The sequence below is a fragment of the Ursus maritimus genome, unplaced genomic scaffold (assembly GCF_017311325.1).
Source record: "Ursus maritimus isolate PB19 unplaced genomic scaffold, ASM1731132v1 scaffold_19, whole genome shotgun sequence".
Taxonomy (NCBI): Eukaryota; Metazoa; Chordata; class Mammalia; order Carnivora; family Ursidae; genus Ursus; species Ursus maritimus.
In genome coordinates, this window is record NW_024424341.1 from 43620909 (window position 1) to 43636120 (window position 15212).

Here is a 15212-nt window from a genome sequence, read left to right on the forward strand (position 1 = left end):
AACATTTGCAGCAACATGGACAGGACTGGAGGAGATTATGCTAAGTGAAATAAGTCAAGCAGAGAAAGACAATTTTCATATGATTTCACTCATTTATGGAACATATGAAATAGGAAGATCAGTAAGAGAAGGAAGGTAATAATGAAGGGGAGGTAAACAGAAGGGGGAATGAACCATGAGAGACTGTGGACTCTGGGAAACAGACTGAGGGCTTCAGAGGGGAGGAGGGGTGGGCGATTGGGATAGGCCGGTGATGGGTAGTAAGGAGTGCACATATTGCATGGTGCACTGGGTGTTATATGCAAATTAATGAATCATGGAACATTGCATCAAAAACTGGGGATGTACTGTATAGTGACTAATATAATAAATTAAAAATTATTTAAAAAAACCCCTAAGGATGTACTTATGGTGAGTAACATAACAAAATAAAATTATTATAAAAAAAATTTAAAAAAAACTTAGTTTGAAGCTAATTAAATTAAAAACAAGGCAGTGGAATTGGGGGTGACAAATTGGCCTGAAAATATGGATGCCACAGATTTCCAGTTAAAATAGTAATATGACCCAAGATAAAACAGGAGCTTCTAAGAATTAAAATTTAGTATATAAACTCTAACTTATAGAGGGGTGTTTAGCCCTGCTACTTCTCCATTTGACAGCCTAATTTTGCCTGCCTTAAACCCAGAAGAAAATAAATACATAAATAAATATATAAATAAAGCATAAGTACATAACATGAATGAATGATACCTCATGGTGAATCTACTACAACTTTAATGCTGTGGTCCCACCCATTAGAGGCCCCATACCCAATATCCAGTATTATTAAAACTGATTCTATTCAATCAATAACTGGTAAATATTTTGCTCTTATAGATTTGACTAACATGTTCTGTTTAATGCCTATTTCAACAGCCTCTCACTTCCAGTTTGTCTTTGCCTCCACAGGGACATTATAAATCTTTTCCAGGCTACCCATGGGGTACCTCAACAGCTTTGTTATCACAAACTTGGCAGACAAAAATCTTAACTGTATCTGCCTTTCTCTAAGAGCACAAGTATGGCACTACATTAATAGCATACTCCTGTAAGGAGATTCATTTGACACACTCATTACAGACATACAAGTCCAACATGTTTTAGTCCTTTTTGGGTTCTGGTGGCAACATAAGTCCTCATTTATAAATTTTACTTTATCTAATTGATGTTGCCATGGATAAATCAGCTTGCCTTAAATGGGGCTCTCTTCAACAAATGGCTTAAAAACCTCCAAGTTAAAATCAATAGCCACTCTTGTTAGTGTCCTCAGAGATTTCATCACCATAGAGGCTTTGGTAACTTCTTCTCATGCCTCCTGGAGTCTGTGGACCCCTTATAATGGCCATAAGTTATCCAAGGACTTCTGATCAAGAAACTGCTCATCTTGGCCTCATGCTATACGCCATTAAGTCAATCAGAGGCTGGCTACATACTGGGCTCTCCTAGAAAGAAAGGCTCTCACAGACCCTGAGGCTGTGACCCTCCTTACCCAGCTTCTCATTATGCTTTGGGTCATGGAAACAAGCTTGGCACAGCTACTGAGACCTCCTTAAGACAGGGGGAGCCAAATGGCTAACATATGCCTCCTGCGGGAGAGCTGGACTCCTCTGTCCTTAGTCCCTTGCCTGATACCATGGTGCTGAAGGAAGTCTCCCTCTCTATGACCCCCTCACTACTTAGGAGCCCTTGGGATCAACTGAATAGTAATGAGAGTTTGTAGACTATACAGATAACACTGTTAATCATCTTATGTGATGGAACTCAGTGTAATGTTGCTGTTTCCCATCCCTTGGCCAGGATTTCCTCCATAAATGATAGGACCCAAGGGACAAAACACTTGGGCAAACTTCAGGCAGTCATCCTTAGCATTGGATGTCCTGGCCAACAAATGGCTTCGTCTTCACATTCATTACAGACTACCTGTCAATTGCTTAAAAAGTATTCCTTTCAAGGTAGTGTCTGTTGCTTCACAGATACCCAAGATATAAATCAGTATTACACTTGGCTTTACATATCCTAAGACCACAATAGAAGGCCTCGCCAGGACACCTTATTTCTTTCAGAGTTCTAGGCATTACTGATAGTAACTAAGGCATATAATTCACTTCTCAGAATGCACAATGCTGGGCTCTCGAAAGAGGCATTCAACAGAACTTTCATGTCCCAGATAGGTCCCAGATAGTTTAACTGAGACACAATGGTGTCCTCAAACAACTCCTTTTCAAATTCTAGTCTGACAAATATACCCCTAAATGGGCCTCTTTCTTGCCCTGGGCCTTAATCTCTTAATTCAAGGTTCCTTGGCCAATTTATACCTCATACCAACTCTAAAAACTTTCTCATCCCTGTTTCTTATACTTAAAAGGGAAATGTGGGGCACCTGGGTGACTCAGTCAGTCTGATTTCAGCTCAGGTCATGATCTCAGGGTTGTGAGATCGAGCCCCACTTTGGGCTTTGCACTGGGCATGGAGCCTGCTTAAGATTCTCTCTCTCCCTCTCCTTCTGCCCCTCTCCCCACCTACCTCTCAAAAAAATAAAAAATAAAAATAAAAAATAAATAAAAGGGAAATGTGTCTCATCTCCATGTATATAAAGACTCATTATATATGAGGTCCTTTAATAACGTCTCTCCCTGTCTTTTTTTTTTTTAGATTTTATTGATTTATTTGAGAGAGGGAAAGAGCACATGTGGGGGGAGGGGCAGATGGAGAGAGAGAAGCAGACTCCCCACTGAGCATGGAGCCTGACATGGGGCTTGATCCCAGGATCCTAGGATAATGACCTGAGCTGAAGGTAGATGCTTAACTGACTGAGCCACCCAAGTGCCCCTCTCCCTGTCTTTATACATTTTTTATGATGCTGTAAGCACTGGAGGCCTGTTTGAGGGCACAAACCCTTCTGAGACCCATTAACCATAGACTGTTTCATGGGCCAGCTATCTGATAATCTGACATGGGAGCCATGTGAGCTAAATTTCCAGCATAAAACAAAAAACCTGCCAAGTGCAGCTATACAACATTCTGTTGTCTTATTACTATTGGTCTGGGTGATTTCACTGGTTTACAGTTCAGAGGCCCCAACCCTCCAAAAAAGCCACACTTTCAATAAAACATGGCAAATGCTAAGATTCACATCAATTCAAATAGGTACACACTTAGGAAGGTCATCTCAGTCCCACATCCCAGATGATATCACTTCGGTCCAGAAGCTTTCTGCTGTAGATGACATCACCTTAAATGACATCACCCCAGCCCAAGACCAACATGATTTTTTCCCCTCACTGAAGATAGCTTTGCCCAGGACACCAAAACCTTCACTCCAGTGACACCTATGGACTGCCTCTCCTAAGGCAATGTCCTAAGGATATTTACCGTTTTTCTTGCTTGATATTAGGAATCCAATTATGTATCCTGAGCTCACTGTATGTTTAGCTCATTACCTTCATATACTCTTTGCTTCCTGCCACAACTGACACCTCTAGAGTTCCATGTGTAAAGGGAAATCTGGTAGAAGTCACTACTATTTGTGTCATTCTAAAAATTAATGGACATTATTGCTTTCCCCAGGAGGCACCCACCTCATAGTAGTCAATTCCTTGATTCCCAGAGAGAGGACCACTCACTCCCCAGTGCTTTCTCCTGCTATCCCACCTCCAACTTTACACCCTAACTATCTGCCCTACATCTCCAACCATAACTACTTGGTTACATATAAATACTACTAATTGTTACATATACTTCACTAAATTATCAGTTCATATCCTCCAACGACATGACCAGTGGGCCTGAAACCTTGAACCACAAAATACACTGAGATACCATTGTCAAAAAATACATGTACATATATATTTGCCTAGGTATATATACTTTCTATGATTTTGAATAGCTTGGATAGTTCATATGAATGTAATATAGTATTTGTTCTCTTGCAACTGCCTTATTTCACTTAGCATAATGTCTTTCAGTTTCATCCATGTTATAGCATGTGACAGGATTTCCTTCTTAAGGCTACATAAAATTCCATTGTATGTAGATACCATATTTTCGTTATCCATTCATCTATCAGTGGACACTTGAGTTCTTTTAATTCATTGAGCATCCTTATGATGGTAATTTTGAATTCTTTGGCAATTCATATCTCTATTTAGGTTTGGCTTTTTAAAGATTTAATTGGTTCCTAAATGTGTCATTGTTGCCTGCTTCTTGTATGTTTTGTTATGTTTGTTGTGGGGATTCAGCATCTGAAGAATCAGTCAACTGTCTCAGACTTTGTGGTCTCCTTTACTACGGGCAAGACTTTTCCCACATAGCCTGGCTAGAGATTCTGGAGACCTCTCAAGCCTTCTTTGGACATGCATCCTTCCAGGGCTTGTGTGTGTAATCGCTTTGAATAGGTTTACTGGTTTCTACTCAGAAGCTCCTCCTTGTGTCTGCCTACGATATTGCAGCATACCTGTGAGACAGTAAATCATGGTCTGGGGCTCCTCCTAGTATTAGCGGTACTCTAGACACTAGCCCACAATTGATATCTTTATTCTCAGAAATGCCCTCAACCTGTCACTACATTCCTGCCAGTACTTAGATACAAGCAAGACAAACACGGGTTCCCTTGGGTAGCCCCCTAAAAGTCACTTAGAGAAACATTCTACTTCTGTCCATCCCCAAAGAGAAGATGAGAATTGGGGATTTCCAATCAAATGTGCCTTGGTTTGGGGGCAGGTAGGGACGTTCTTATGAAAGGGAACAGGGAGTATTACAAACTTCCTACCAGGCTTCTATGCCTTTAGCCTTGTGCTTGCCTGGGGTGTCAGAATCTCCTGACTGGTTTCTGGATTTCTCAGTTATTTAAATCTTTGTCTTTCTATACCACCATCTTGCTGATGTTACCTTGTGTGCAAGTTTCTGTGTGATTACAAGTTTCAACTAGCTTGTAAACAGCAAGGAGCACAATTACTGGATTGTATGCTAAGAATATGTTTTGTTTGCAAGAAACTGCCAAACTGGGGCGCCTGGGTGGCTCAGTCGTTAAGCGTCTGCCTCCGTGATCCTGGCGTTCTGGGATTGAGCCCCACATCAAGCTCCCTGCTCAGCTGGGAGCCTGCTTCTTCCTCTCCCACTCCCCCTGCTTGTGTTCCCTCTCTCGCTGGCTGTCTCTGTCAAATAAATAAATAAAATCTTTAAAAAAAAAAAAACCTGCCAAACTGTCTTCCAAAATGGCTGTAACCATTCTGTACTCCCATTAACAATAAATGAGGGTTCTTGTTGTCCCACATCCTAGCCAGCATTTGGTGTTGCCAGTGTTTTGGATTTTAGCCATTCTCACAAGTGTGTATTGGTATTTCATTGTTCTAATTTACAATTTTTCATGACTTGATATTGAGCATCTTTTTGTATGTTTGTTTGCCATCTGTGTATCTTCTTTGGTGAGATGTCCAGATCTTTGCCCATTTTTAAAAGTAGGTTGTTTCCTTAATGTTGAATGTTAAGAATTCTTTGTATGTTTTGGATATTAATCCTTTATCAGATATGTCTTTCGCAAATGTTTTCTTCTAGTGTATGGCTTGTCTTCTCATTCTCTGAACAGTGTCTTTTGCAGAGTAGAAGTTTTTAACATTTTAATGAAGTATAGCTTATCAATCATTTGTGGATCATGATTTCCGTGTTGTATCTAAAAAGTTTGCCAAAAAAACCCCACAAAAAAACCAAAAACAGAAACCCCAAACATTTTCCAAGCATATATACTTCTCAAAGATGTTAACAGCAATTAGGAGCAAACAGGGTTTCATGTTCAAATTAGTTTGGATTATGCACATATAAACCAGTTAAATGGGAGTTTTGTCTTTTGTTTTTTTTTTTTTTTAATTTTTTTTTTAAGATTTTTTTTTTATTTATTTATTCGACAGAGAGAGAGACAGCCAGCGAGAGAGGGAACACAAGCAGCGGGAGTGGGAGAGGAAGAAGCAGGCTCATAGCGGAGGAGCCTGATGTGGGGCTCGATCCCATAATGCCGGGATCACGCCCTGAGCCGAAGGCAGGAGACAGCCAGCAAGAGAGGCCAGGCGCCCCTGTCTTTTGTTTTTTTAACTGCATTTTTTAAAAAGATTTTATTTATTTATTCGACAGAGATAGAGACAGCCAGCAAGAGAGGGAACACAAGCAGGGGGAGTGGGAGAGGAAGAAGCAGGCTCATAGCAGATCCCATAACACCGGGATCACGCCCTGAGCCGAAGGCAGACGCTTAACCGCTGTGCCACCCAGGCGCCCCTTAACTGCATTGTTTTGATATGATGCTGTGCATGGTGAGATGTGGGATTAGAAGGTTATAATAGTTAAGATGGAGACATGGTACTTGGAGGAGGTAACTCATAAAGTCACTCATTACATCCACATTGGTTTTAGTAGAACATATAACATTATGTTTTTAATAAAAAATATTTTACAAAAGATGATGCTGGGACTTGCTCAAATTCTCAATTGTTATGGAGTTTAGATATACAAACTCCAGAATTGCCACAGAATTATCTTTCGCTGCATTTCAAGAATCCCTCACTATCCAAAATCTACTTGTTTTCTGGGGCGCCTGGGTAGCACAGTCCTTAAGCGTCTGCCTTCGGCTCAGGGTGTGATCCCAGCGTTCTGGGATCAAGCCCCACATCAGGCTCCTCCGCTGGGAGCCTGATTCTTCCTCTCCCACTCTCCCTGCTGTGTTCCCTCTCTCACTGGCTGTCTCTATCTCTGTCAAATAAATAAATAAAATCTTAAAAAAAAAAATCTACTTGTTTTCTGAGTTTGGATAGCACAGACTATGTTAACCAAATCAATAGGACTTCTGAATTTTAGAAAGTGACTATTATGTTAGTCACCATACATAATATAATAAAAAATATTATAATAAAAAATTATAAAAATAAAAATATTAAAAAAATCTTTTTAAAAAAGTGACTATCTAGAGCAAGAATTGACAAACTTTTTCTGTAATGGGCCACAGGAAATATTATAGGCTTTGCAAACCACTTGGTCTATCACAGGTAATCAATTATGTTATAGTGTGATAGCAGCCAGACAATATGTGAATATATGTGGTTCGGTTTTAATGACTTTATGAACACTGAAGTTTGAATATCATAATTTCGTGTTACTTTTTTAAATTTATTTCAACCACTTTAAAATGTAAAAACATTGGCAGCTTGCAGACCATATAAAAACAGGTAGTAGTCTAGATTAGTTTGCTGTCCCCTGATTTACAGTGTGATAGTAAGGTTTTATCTAAAGTATTTGATTTCTGGGATGCCTGGGTGGCTCTCAGTTAAGCATCTGCCTTCAGCTCAGGTCATGATCTCAGGGTCCTGGGATCGAGCCCTGCCTGGGGCTCCTTGCTTAGCAGAGGGTCTGCTACTGCTTCTCTCTCTGCCTCCCTCCCCCCTCCTGTGTGCACCTGCACTCTAATAAATAAGTAAAATCTTAAAAAAATAAAGTATTTGATTTCTGACTTCAGGTAATGGGTTCAGATTGTGGTGAATATTTGTTTTATTTTCATAGACTGCTAGAATAAATATGTACTTTTAGTACTATATGATACTAAGTTATGTTTTTGTGATCTAGTTATTTTGACATCAGGAATATGAAAGATTCATAAAAACAGATGGTGAGCTTATCTCATTTGATTTGGAAGTTCCTTGAATATTTGATAAATTTTGCCCATAGAGTGATCTGGCTTAGTGATCTAAGTGCAGCTATTTGACTATATTAAAACATCCCCCCCCCCGCATTTATCATTTTACTCTATTAAGGGTTTACATTTCCTAATTCTGACAAATTACATTTTTCTCCAAATATTGTTTACTTTGTCTAGATTTCCAATTGTTAGTAACTATGATAATCTAATCATGTCCATATTTCATGTATTCATCTGTATTCCATTTTTCAGCCTCAGGATTACCAGTGTTTGTATCTATATACATTTTTTGTCAAAGAAATAATTTCATTTTCCTTATTTTTGCTGATTTTTACTAATACCTTTAATATATTTTAATGTAGTTTGCTGTTATTCTTCTTGCTTTTTGTCTTGTACATTTAGTTCATTTATTAATAATCTCTTGGTGTTTGACTATCAGCATCCCTAAAACCGGAAAAAAGACTCAACTAATAGAGAACAAACTTGAGGGTTACTGGAGGTGAAGTGGGCAGGGGGATGGATTAAATGGGTAATGGGTATTGAGAACACTTGATGTGATGAGCACTGGGTATTTTATTTAAGTGATGAATCACTAAATTCTACACCTGAAATTAATATTACACTGTATGTTAACTAATTGTAATTTAAATAAAAACTTGTAAAAAGAAAAAAAATCAGCATGCCTATTGGGCTATACTTTATCTGAATACAGATTTAGCTGCTCTCAGGTTTTTCTATATAATGTGTTCATTTTCATTCATTTAAATATAACTCAGGGATTGGTTTCCTTCTGATTCATGTTATTTGGAAGGGTATTATCAATATTCAAATATTGTTAGCTATCACATTTTAGTTTTCTTCCCATTTTGAAAAAGAATGTGACCTACGTATGGTCTACTTTGGGTGGGAAGTGATTGAATAAATATTTCATATCTTTCTCTACTGTTTTGACAAATGAATTTGTTATTCTCAATATGTAAATAGGTTTTTGGACAGTCATTAAATTATTGCACAACATGAAATATAGGTGTAAATGTAGACTCATTCAACCATTCTTTTTCTTTCTCGACTTTTATATCCTAGGATTTTTTTTTCCTTTTAAACTTCATGCAGAATAACGAATAAATGTTGGTGAGAAGCTTTTCTACAAACATTACACCCATTGGTCTTTCTCATTATGAATTCTTTTATGTCAATTAAGGTGTATGACATGATTAAAGTCGTTTCTACAAATAATAATGGTGGAGGTACTAGTACTAGTATTAAATAACATCTGCTAGATAGTTACTATATGTTAGTAACAATCCCAAGCAATTTACTTTTTTTTTCTTTTGAGAGAGTGAGCTTAAGCAGGGGAGGTGGGGCAGAGGGAGAGAATTCTAAGCAGGCTTCTCACCAAGCATGGAGCCTGACACGGCGCTTGATCTCATGACCCTGAGATCATGACCTGAGCTGAAATCAAGTCAGACGCTTAACCAACTGAGCCACCCTGGTATCCCTCATTTTACATTTCTCTCTTTTTTTTTTTGGTTAAAGATTTTATTTATTTATTTGAGAGAGCGAGGGGAGAGGCATGGGCAGGGTAAGGGGCAGAGGGATAAGGGGCAGAGCTTGATCCTGGGACTCTGGGATCATGACCTGAGCCAAAAGCACAGACCCAAACAGCTGAGCCACACAAGCACCCCTCATTTTACATTTCTTAACTCATTTAATCCTCACAGCAATCCAATACATTAGTGTGTATGTGCGTATGTACATTCACACACACACACAATTATAAAGCAGTACTAACTTTTCTACAAGTATTGCAAATATTTATGTATTTGGTTGTGTGTGCACACATTTGTAAGCAAAAATAGTTTTTAAAGAAAGGTCTGGAAGGATAAAGAAAAAACTGATAACAGTGATTACAATGATGGGACTGAAACTATTGGCAATATTTCTAAAGGAGAAGATATTGATCAGTTATTTTGAGATTGAAATGTAATGTTTTTAAAGAAAAACAAAGCACTAACTTTGTATTTAGACAGCAACTTTTATAACTGTAAAATTTCAGTGAATATCATAAAGTATGTCAGTAATATTTAGCAAAATGATAATCTACCACAGAAAAGATTATGATACCATTAAAAAGAATGATAAACATCTATACTTACTGAAATAGTAGCATGACAGAAGCAGGTTATGGTACAGCATGCACATCATGATTATGATAAAGTCTGGAAGCATATGCTGTATAATTTGAAAGTAGTAATTTCCTTTTGGTAGGCTTACAAATAACCCATTTTTTTCATTGTGTGGGGGGGGTTGTTTTTTTGTTTTTTTAATAACATGAACACTTTAGTGTTACAAAAGGAAAAAGGAATAGAGCTGCCTTCAAAAACAAAGTTATAATTCCGCCAGGAATTAGAAGATAGCCTATGTAACATAACTTACAGTATAGTATTGGTAGAAACAGATCTATGGGTTAGAGCAATAGAAAAGATGGCTCTAAAACTAAGCTAACATAAACTCAACTCAAATATATAACCAAGAAGTAGCATAAAACAATGGGGAGGAAAGAATATTTAAGAAGTAGTTTGGGACAGAATCTTTTATGGAAGGAAGGGACGTTTAACTTAAACCTTGAATTTACATTTTGAAATATATTCAACAAATTATGTATAAAAGAAAATTACAAATATGTTAGAAAAACAATGTTAACAGTGTTATGGGTTAAACTATGTTGAAGCCCTAACCCCTGGCACCTGTGAATGTGATCCTACACGGAAATAAGGTCTTTGCGGATGTAATCAAGATAAGGTCATCAGGGTGAGCCCTAATCCAATAAGACTGATGTCCCGTGTAAGTCTCCTGTTACACAAGACAGAGACAGATATATGCAGGGAGAATGCAATGTAAAGATGGAGGCAGACATTGAAATGATGCATTTATAAGACAAGGAATGTCAAAGATTGCTGTTACCAGAAGTCAGGAGAAAGACATGGAATAGATTCTTCCTCAGAGTCCTCAGAAGGAACCAACCTTACCAACAACTTTAATTTTGGATTTCAAAGCTCCAAAACTGTGAAAGAATACATTTCTGTTGTTTTAAGCCACCCAATTTCGGGGTACTTGGTACTTTGTTACAGTAACCTAAAAAACTACTACACTGCTTTATTTTTTTTCCATTACCTGTTTATAAGATTTTATTATAAAGATTATCAACAGGGCTTATCTTTCACCCAGTATGAATTCCTTCATGACGAATAAGGTCAGAGCGACTTCCAAAGGCCTTTCCACATTCCTTACAGTCGTACGGTTTCTCGCCAGTGTGAATTCTTTGATGTCTAGTAAGGTTTGAGCCTTTATTAAAAGCCTTACCACATTCATTACATTCATAAGGTTTTTCATCTGTATGGATTCTCTGATGTTGAATAAGTTCTGAGCTTTGAATAAAGGCCTTTCCACATTCCTTACATTCATAGAGTTTCTTGCCTGCATGAATTCTGTGATGGTTAGTAAGTGTTGAGGCACTACTAAAGGCCTTCCCACATTCCTTACATTCATAAGGTTTCTCACCAGTATGCATTCTCTGATGCTGAATAAGCCTTGAGTGTTGAGTAAAGGCTTTTCCACATTCCTTACATTCGTAAGGTTTCTCACCAGTATGAATTCTCAGATGTGGAAAAAGTTGAGAACTCTTAGTAAAGGCTTTTCCACATACTTTACATTCATACGGTTTCTCACCAGTGTGGATTCTCTGATGATCATTGAGGTTTGAGCAATAATTAAAGGCTTTTCCACATTCCTTACATTCATAGGGTTTCTCACCAGTGTGAATCCTCTGATGTTGAGAAAAATATGAACTACAACTAAAAGCCTTGCCACATTCCTTACATTCATAGGGTTTTTCACCAGTGTGAATCCTCTGATGTCGAGTAACAAGTGAACCACGGCTAAAGGACTTCCCACACTCCTTACATTCATAGCTTTTTTCAGCAGAATGAGTTCTCTGATGTTGAATAAATTTTGAGTTCTGATTAAAGGCCTTTCCACATATCTTACATTCACAGGGTTTCTCTTCATTAACAGTTTTCTGATGTGGAGTAAGAAATGTGGGCTGAATAAAAGTGGGCATGTCTTCATGGGTAAATATTACTTGACTAAAATGTCTCTTCTTTAGGGATAATATCTTGGTCTCACACATAGATTCCAGATCTGAAAGAAAATAAAAATGCGTGTGTTCATTTTTCCTATCTTGGGAGAGGTTAAAACTTCTAAAAAAGAAAAAAAGATTAAGATGAAAATAATATCTGGGAAAGTAAATACTTAAACAGTTCTCAAATATGGCTAAGCAATTTTCAAAACTGATAACAAAAGCATGGACACTGAGGAGAGCCAAGAGAGGAAATTGAAGAGGGTGATTAGGGAAATAAATGACCCCTATCCTGAAATTCTGAGGTGAATCAGAGTCACCTGAAACTTCCATAAATATACCCTATTCTGGGATACCCTCGGTATTTTACAGTGATTCTAATCATATATACATGTTTATAAGCATATAACCTCACAAACAGCATCATACTGTATGTCTTGTAATTTGTGGATAATTGACTGACATAAAAAGACTATTGAGGAATAAATGTGTTGAAATGTATAAATGGGTGGGGTACAGTCTGAGACTGTGCGAAGTGTGTGTTGTTGGCAAATCCACATTGGGGGATTCCCTAGTCTAAGGTGCTGAATGAAACTGGCAAGAATGGTAGGCAGGTAATTCTATGGCTAGAGCCTGATATATTGGAGATTCACTGAAAACAGTTTGCCTGGGAATTCTTTGATGCTGACTTTGGGAGAGAGAGGAATGGAATCTCTCTCATGGCAGTGACTAAGAAGGGAGGCAGCCTGAATATGAGGAAGAAGAGAGTAAGAATGAAATATACTCTGAGAAAAAGAGAGGTACTCATGTCCACATTTCTTGTCATTCTGCATGAAAGCACTGCAAGTATTGATTCTGAGTTTACAAATTTTAGTAAGTAGGTGAATTCATACATATGGAACCTCTAAAAGTGTCAACTATACTTTTAATTATAAAGGGAGGCAATTTCTGTTAAAAGTGATAGACTGAACCTATGAGTTTTTCATTGCTTGTTCATGAATCCACAGGAAAATTACAGTAGAATCTTAATAAGAGGAAAGAAAAAACCTCACCAGGACAGTGAATACTGGAGAAGAGACAGTAGCAATAAAATCTGGAAGCTAGAAAGCCAATTAATGAGTGATAAGTGAGTCTGCAGACCAGAGAAAGTCAAACTGAACCTGCAGTGGATGAATTCCACAGCACTGATAGTGCAGATCCCCAAAATGCAGAAGAATTGGAGGCATCAGGCATTTCTAACAGTGGGAGACACAGAGAATGCTGAAAGCTGAAGAATGAATTCAAAGATTGTATTAGTAGTGAGACCCCTAGGATCCCTTCCCCTATTCTCATACAGGATTATACTTCCCTATTCTCACAGAAAACTAGAAATATAGAAAAATGGAACCAGAGGGAATCTGGATTCAGGAACATCAGGCATAGCTGTGGCTATGGGTACTGAACTGAGAACAAAAGATTAACAGAAAATATATATACTTGTGATAAAAATAAAGAATATATCTGGTCTTTGTTCCTAGTTCCTGGCACAGATCTTCACAAACCATTGCAATTTCCTTACTGGAGAGTCTTTTGTTATTTCTTTTGATCATACCTGAGTTTTCCTGATAAGGTGATTCACAGTGGGCAATTAGCTTCAAGGGAGAGTCTGGCCACTCATGACTACATAATCAAACCCCAATAAAAAAAACTCAGGGCAAGGATCGGGGAAAGCTTCCTGGTAACTATATGATGTAACTGGAGAGTGACACACCTTGACTTCCTGGGCATAGAATTTCCTGTGCTTGGTATCTCCTAGACCTTGCCCTGTGTATGTCTTCAGCTAACTTTTCATTGTATCTTTGCGCCGCTGGTGTAGTGCTATCATGCAAGATTCCCATTGTATCTTTTATATAACATGGCAATCATAAGTACAGTGCTTTTTGTGAATTTTGTGAGTTGTTCTTTTTGTTTGTTTTTTAGTTTTGTGAGTTGTTCTAATGAATTATCAAACCTGAGGGGGTATGTGAAACTCTAAATTTAGTCAGCCAAACCGAAATATGGGTAGCCTGGGGATCCTGGTTGCAACTGGTGTCTGAACTGGTAGGCCCCTTGCCCTTAACTTGCGGAATCTGATGTTAACTCCAGGTAGCTTCAGAATTGAGTTAAAGTGTAAGACATACATTTGTTGTCAGAGAATTTGTGCAGGCCACAACACTGAAATAACTGTGTTGATTTCATCCCAATTTAACCCCCAGAACACTGATAATTTAACTCCCTCAAGTAGGAATGAAAATAAAGGTCTCTTCTCACAGGAAGATTATGCATAAGAGAAAAGACCAAGTTACCAGAAGTGGGCTGCCCTCAGTATATTAACCCAACCAGATCATCCTAAAGTAAACAAGACCCAATCCCAACTACACAGAAGTTCCAATCATCTTTTTAGAATCTCATACTTAAAAACAAACAGTAAGCCATTGTTTATCAGGCATTTGAGAAATGTTTTTTAACATGAAGAAGGCCCAAAAGAGAAAAAAATATCTGTGAGGAAACAATCAATGCAAGGAACAGAAGAAAATGTCAAAATATATAACGAATAACCTCAGAGAGCTAACAGAACAGGCATAAGATGCTAAATAAAGGAACACTAAGAAAACACATGTACACCAAGTTCTTAGAAACTGAAAATACAATAATGAAAATATATTTTTAAAAACCCCAGAAGTTCCTGTATAAACCTGGAATGTGCACAAAATTCTGGCTTCGTTTTTCAATTGACCCTGGAGAAATTATAGAGAATTTGGTTTTATATGGAACTGATGCAAACTGTGAAATATCCTAAGGATATTGAAGACTGGTGCAAACTTGTATTTGAGGGTGGAGGCTACTTGCCTGGAGAGATGGTTAACAGGAGGCAAGGAGAGGCTAGCCTGGTAATAAAGTCTTTAAACTCTGATTCAGCCTTTCTCTGAAATACCTTGGGACCACTGTGACCTGTGCCTTTACCACAGAAATTGGTGGCAACTGCTCAAAGAGCTGAATAAGTAGGATAACCTAATGGTAATGAAAAAGTCCTGCTGGACAGAAGAAAATGGCTGACCACCAGCTCTCAGGCATCTGCTCCTCTACCTTCTCAGCTGTTAAAACCCCTGGAGTTGGTGGATTACAAAAAGGGAAGGCATACTCTTCCTGTAGATGCTGCTGCTTTGTAAATGTTGAAAGATCAAACCCTGATGAGAAGAATTACCTGGTAGAGAAGTAGCAAATAAAAGTTATCAGTGGTGAATCCTTAGGTCTTAGGGCTCATCATCCTGAGCTTATCTCCTCCCATTTCTTAAATCTACCTGGAGGGACACAGACCTGGATCTATCTCTTGGCTCT

At 38.1% G+C, this 15212-nt stretch overlaps 1 protein-coding gene across 5 annotated transcripts in view; it reads right to left on the minus strand.

Moving 5' to 3' along the window:
- Window positions 1–9732: 9732 nt before the first annotated feature.
- Window positions 9733–15212, minus strand: part of ZNF829 (zinc finger protein 829) — a 31465-nt gene continuing 25985 nt past the window's right edge. For 3 of the 5 annotated variants that reach the window (XM_008711156.2, XM_008711155.2, XM_040632843.1), the window contains one exon: window positions 9733–11917. In XM_008711156.2, coding sequence (XP_008709378.1) covers window positions 10938–11917 — 980 coding nt within the window. In that variant the 3' untranslated portion in view covers window positions 9733–10937. Of the gene's footprint in view, window positions 11918–14960; window positions 15079–15212 lie in introns of all 5 variants that reach the window. The other 2 variants (XM_040632846.1, XM_040632844.1) reach the window with 2 other exon arrangements.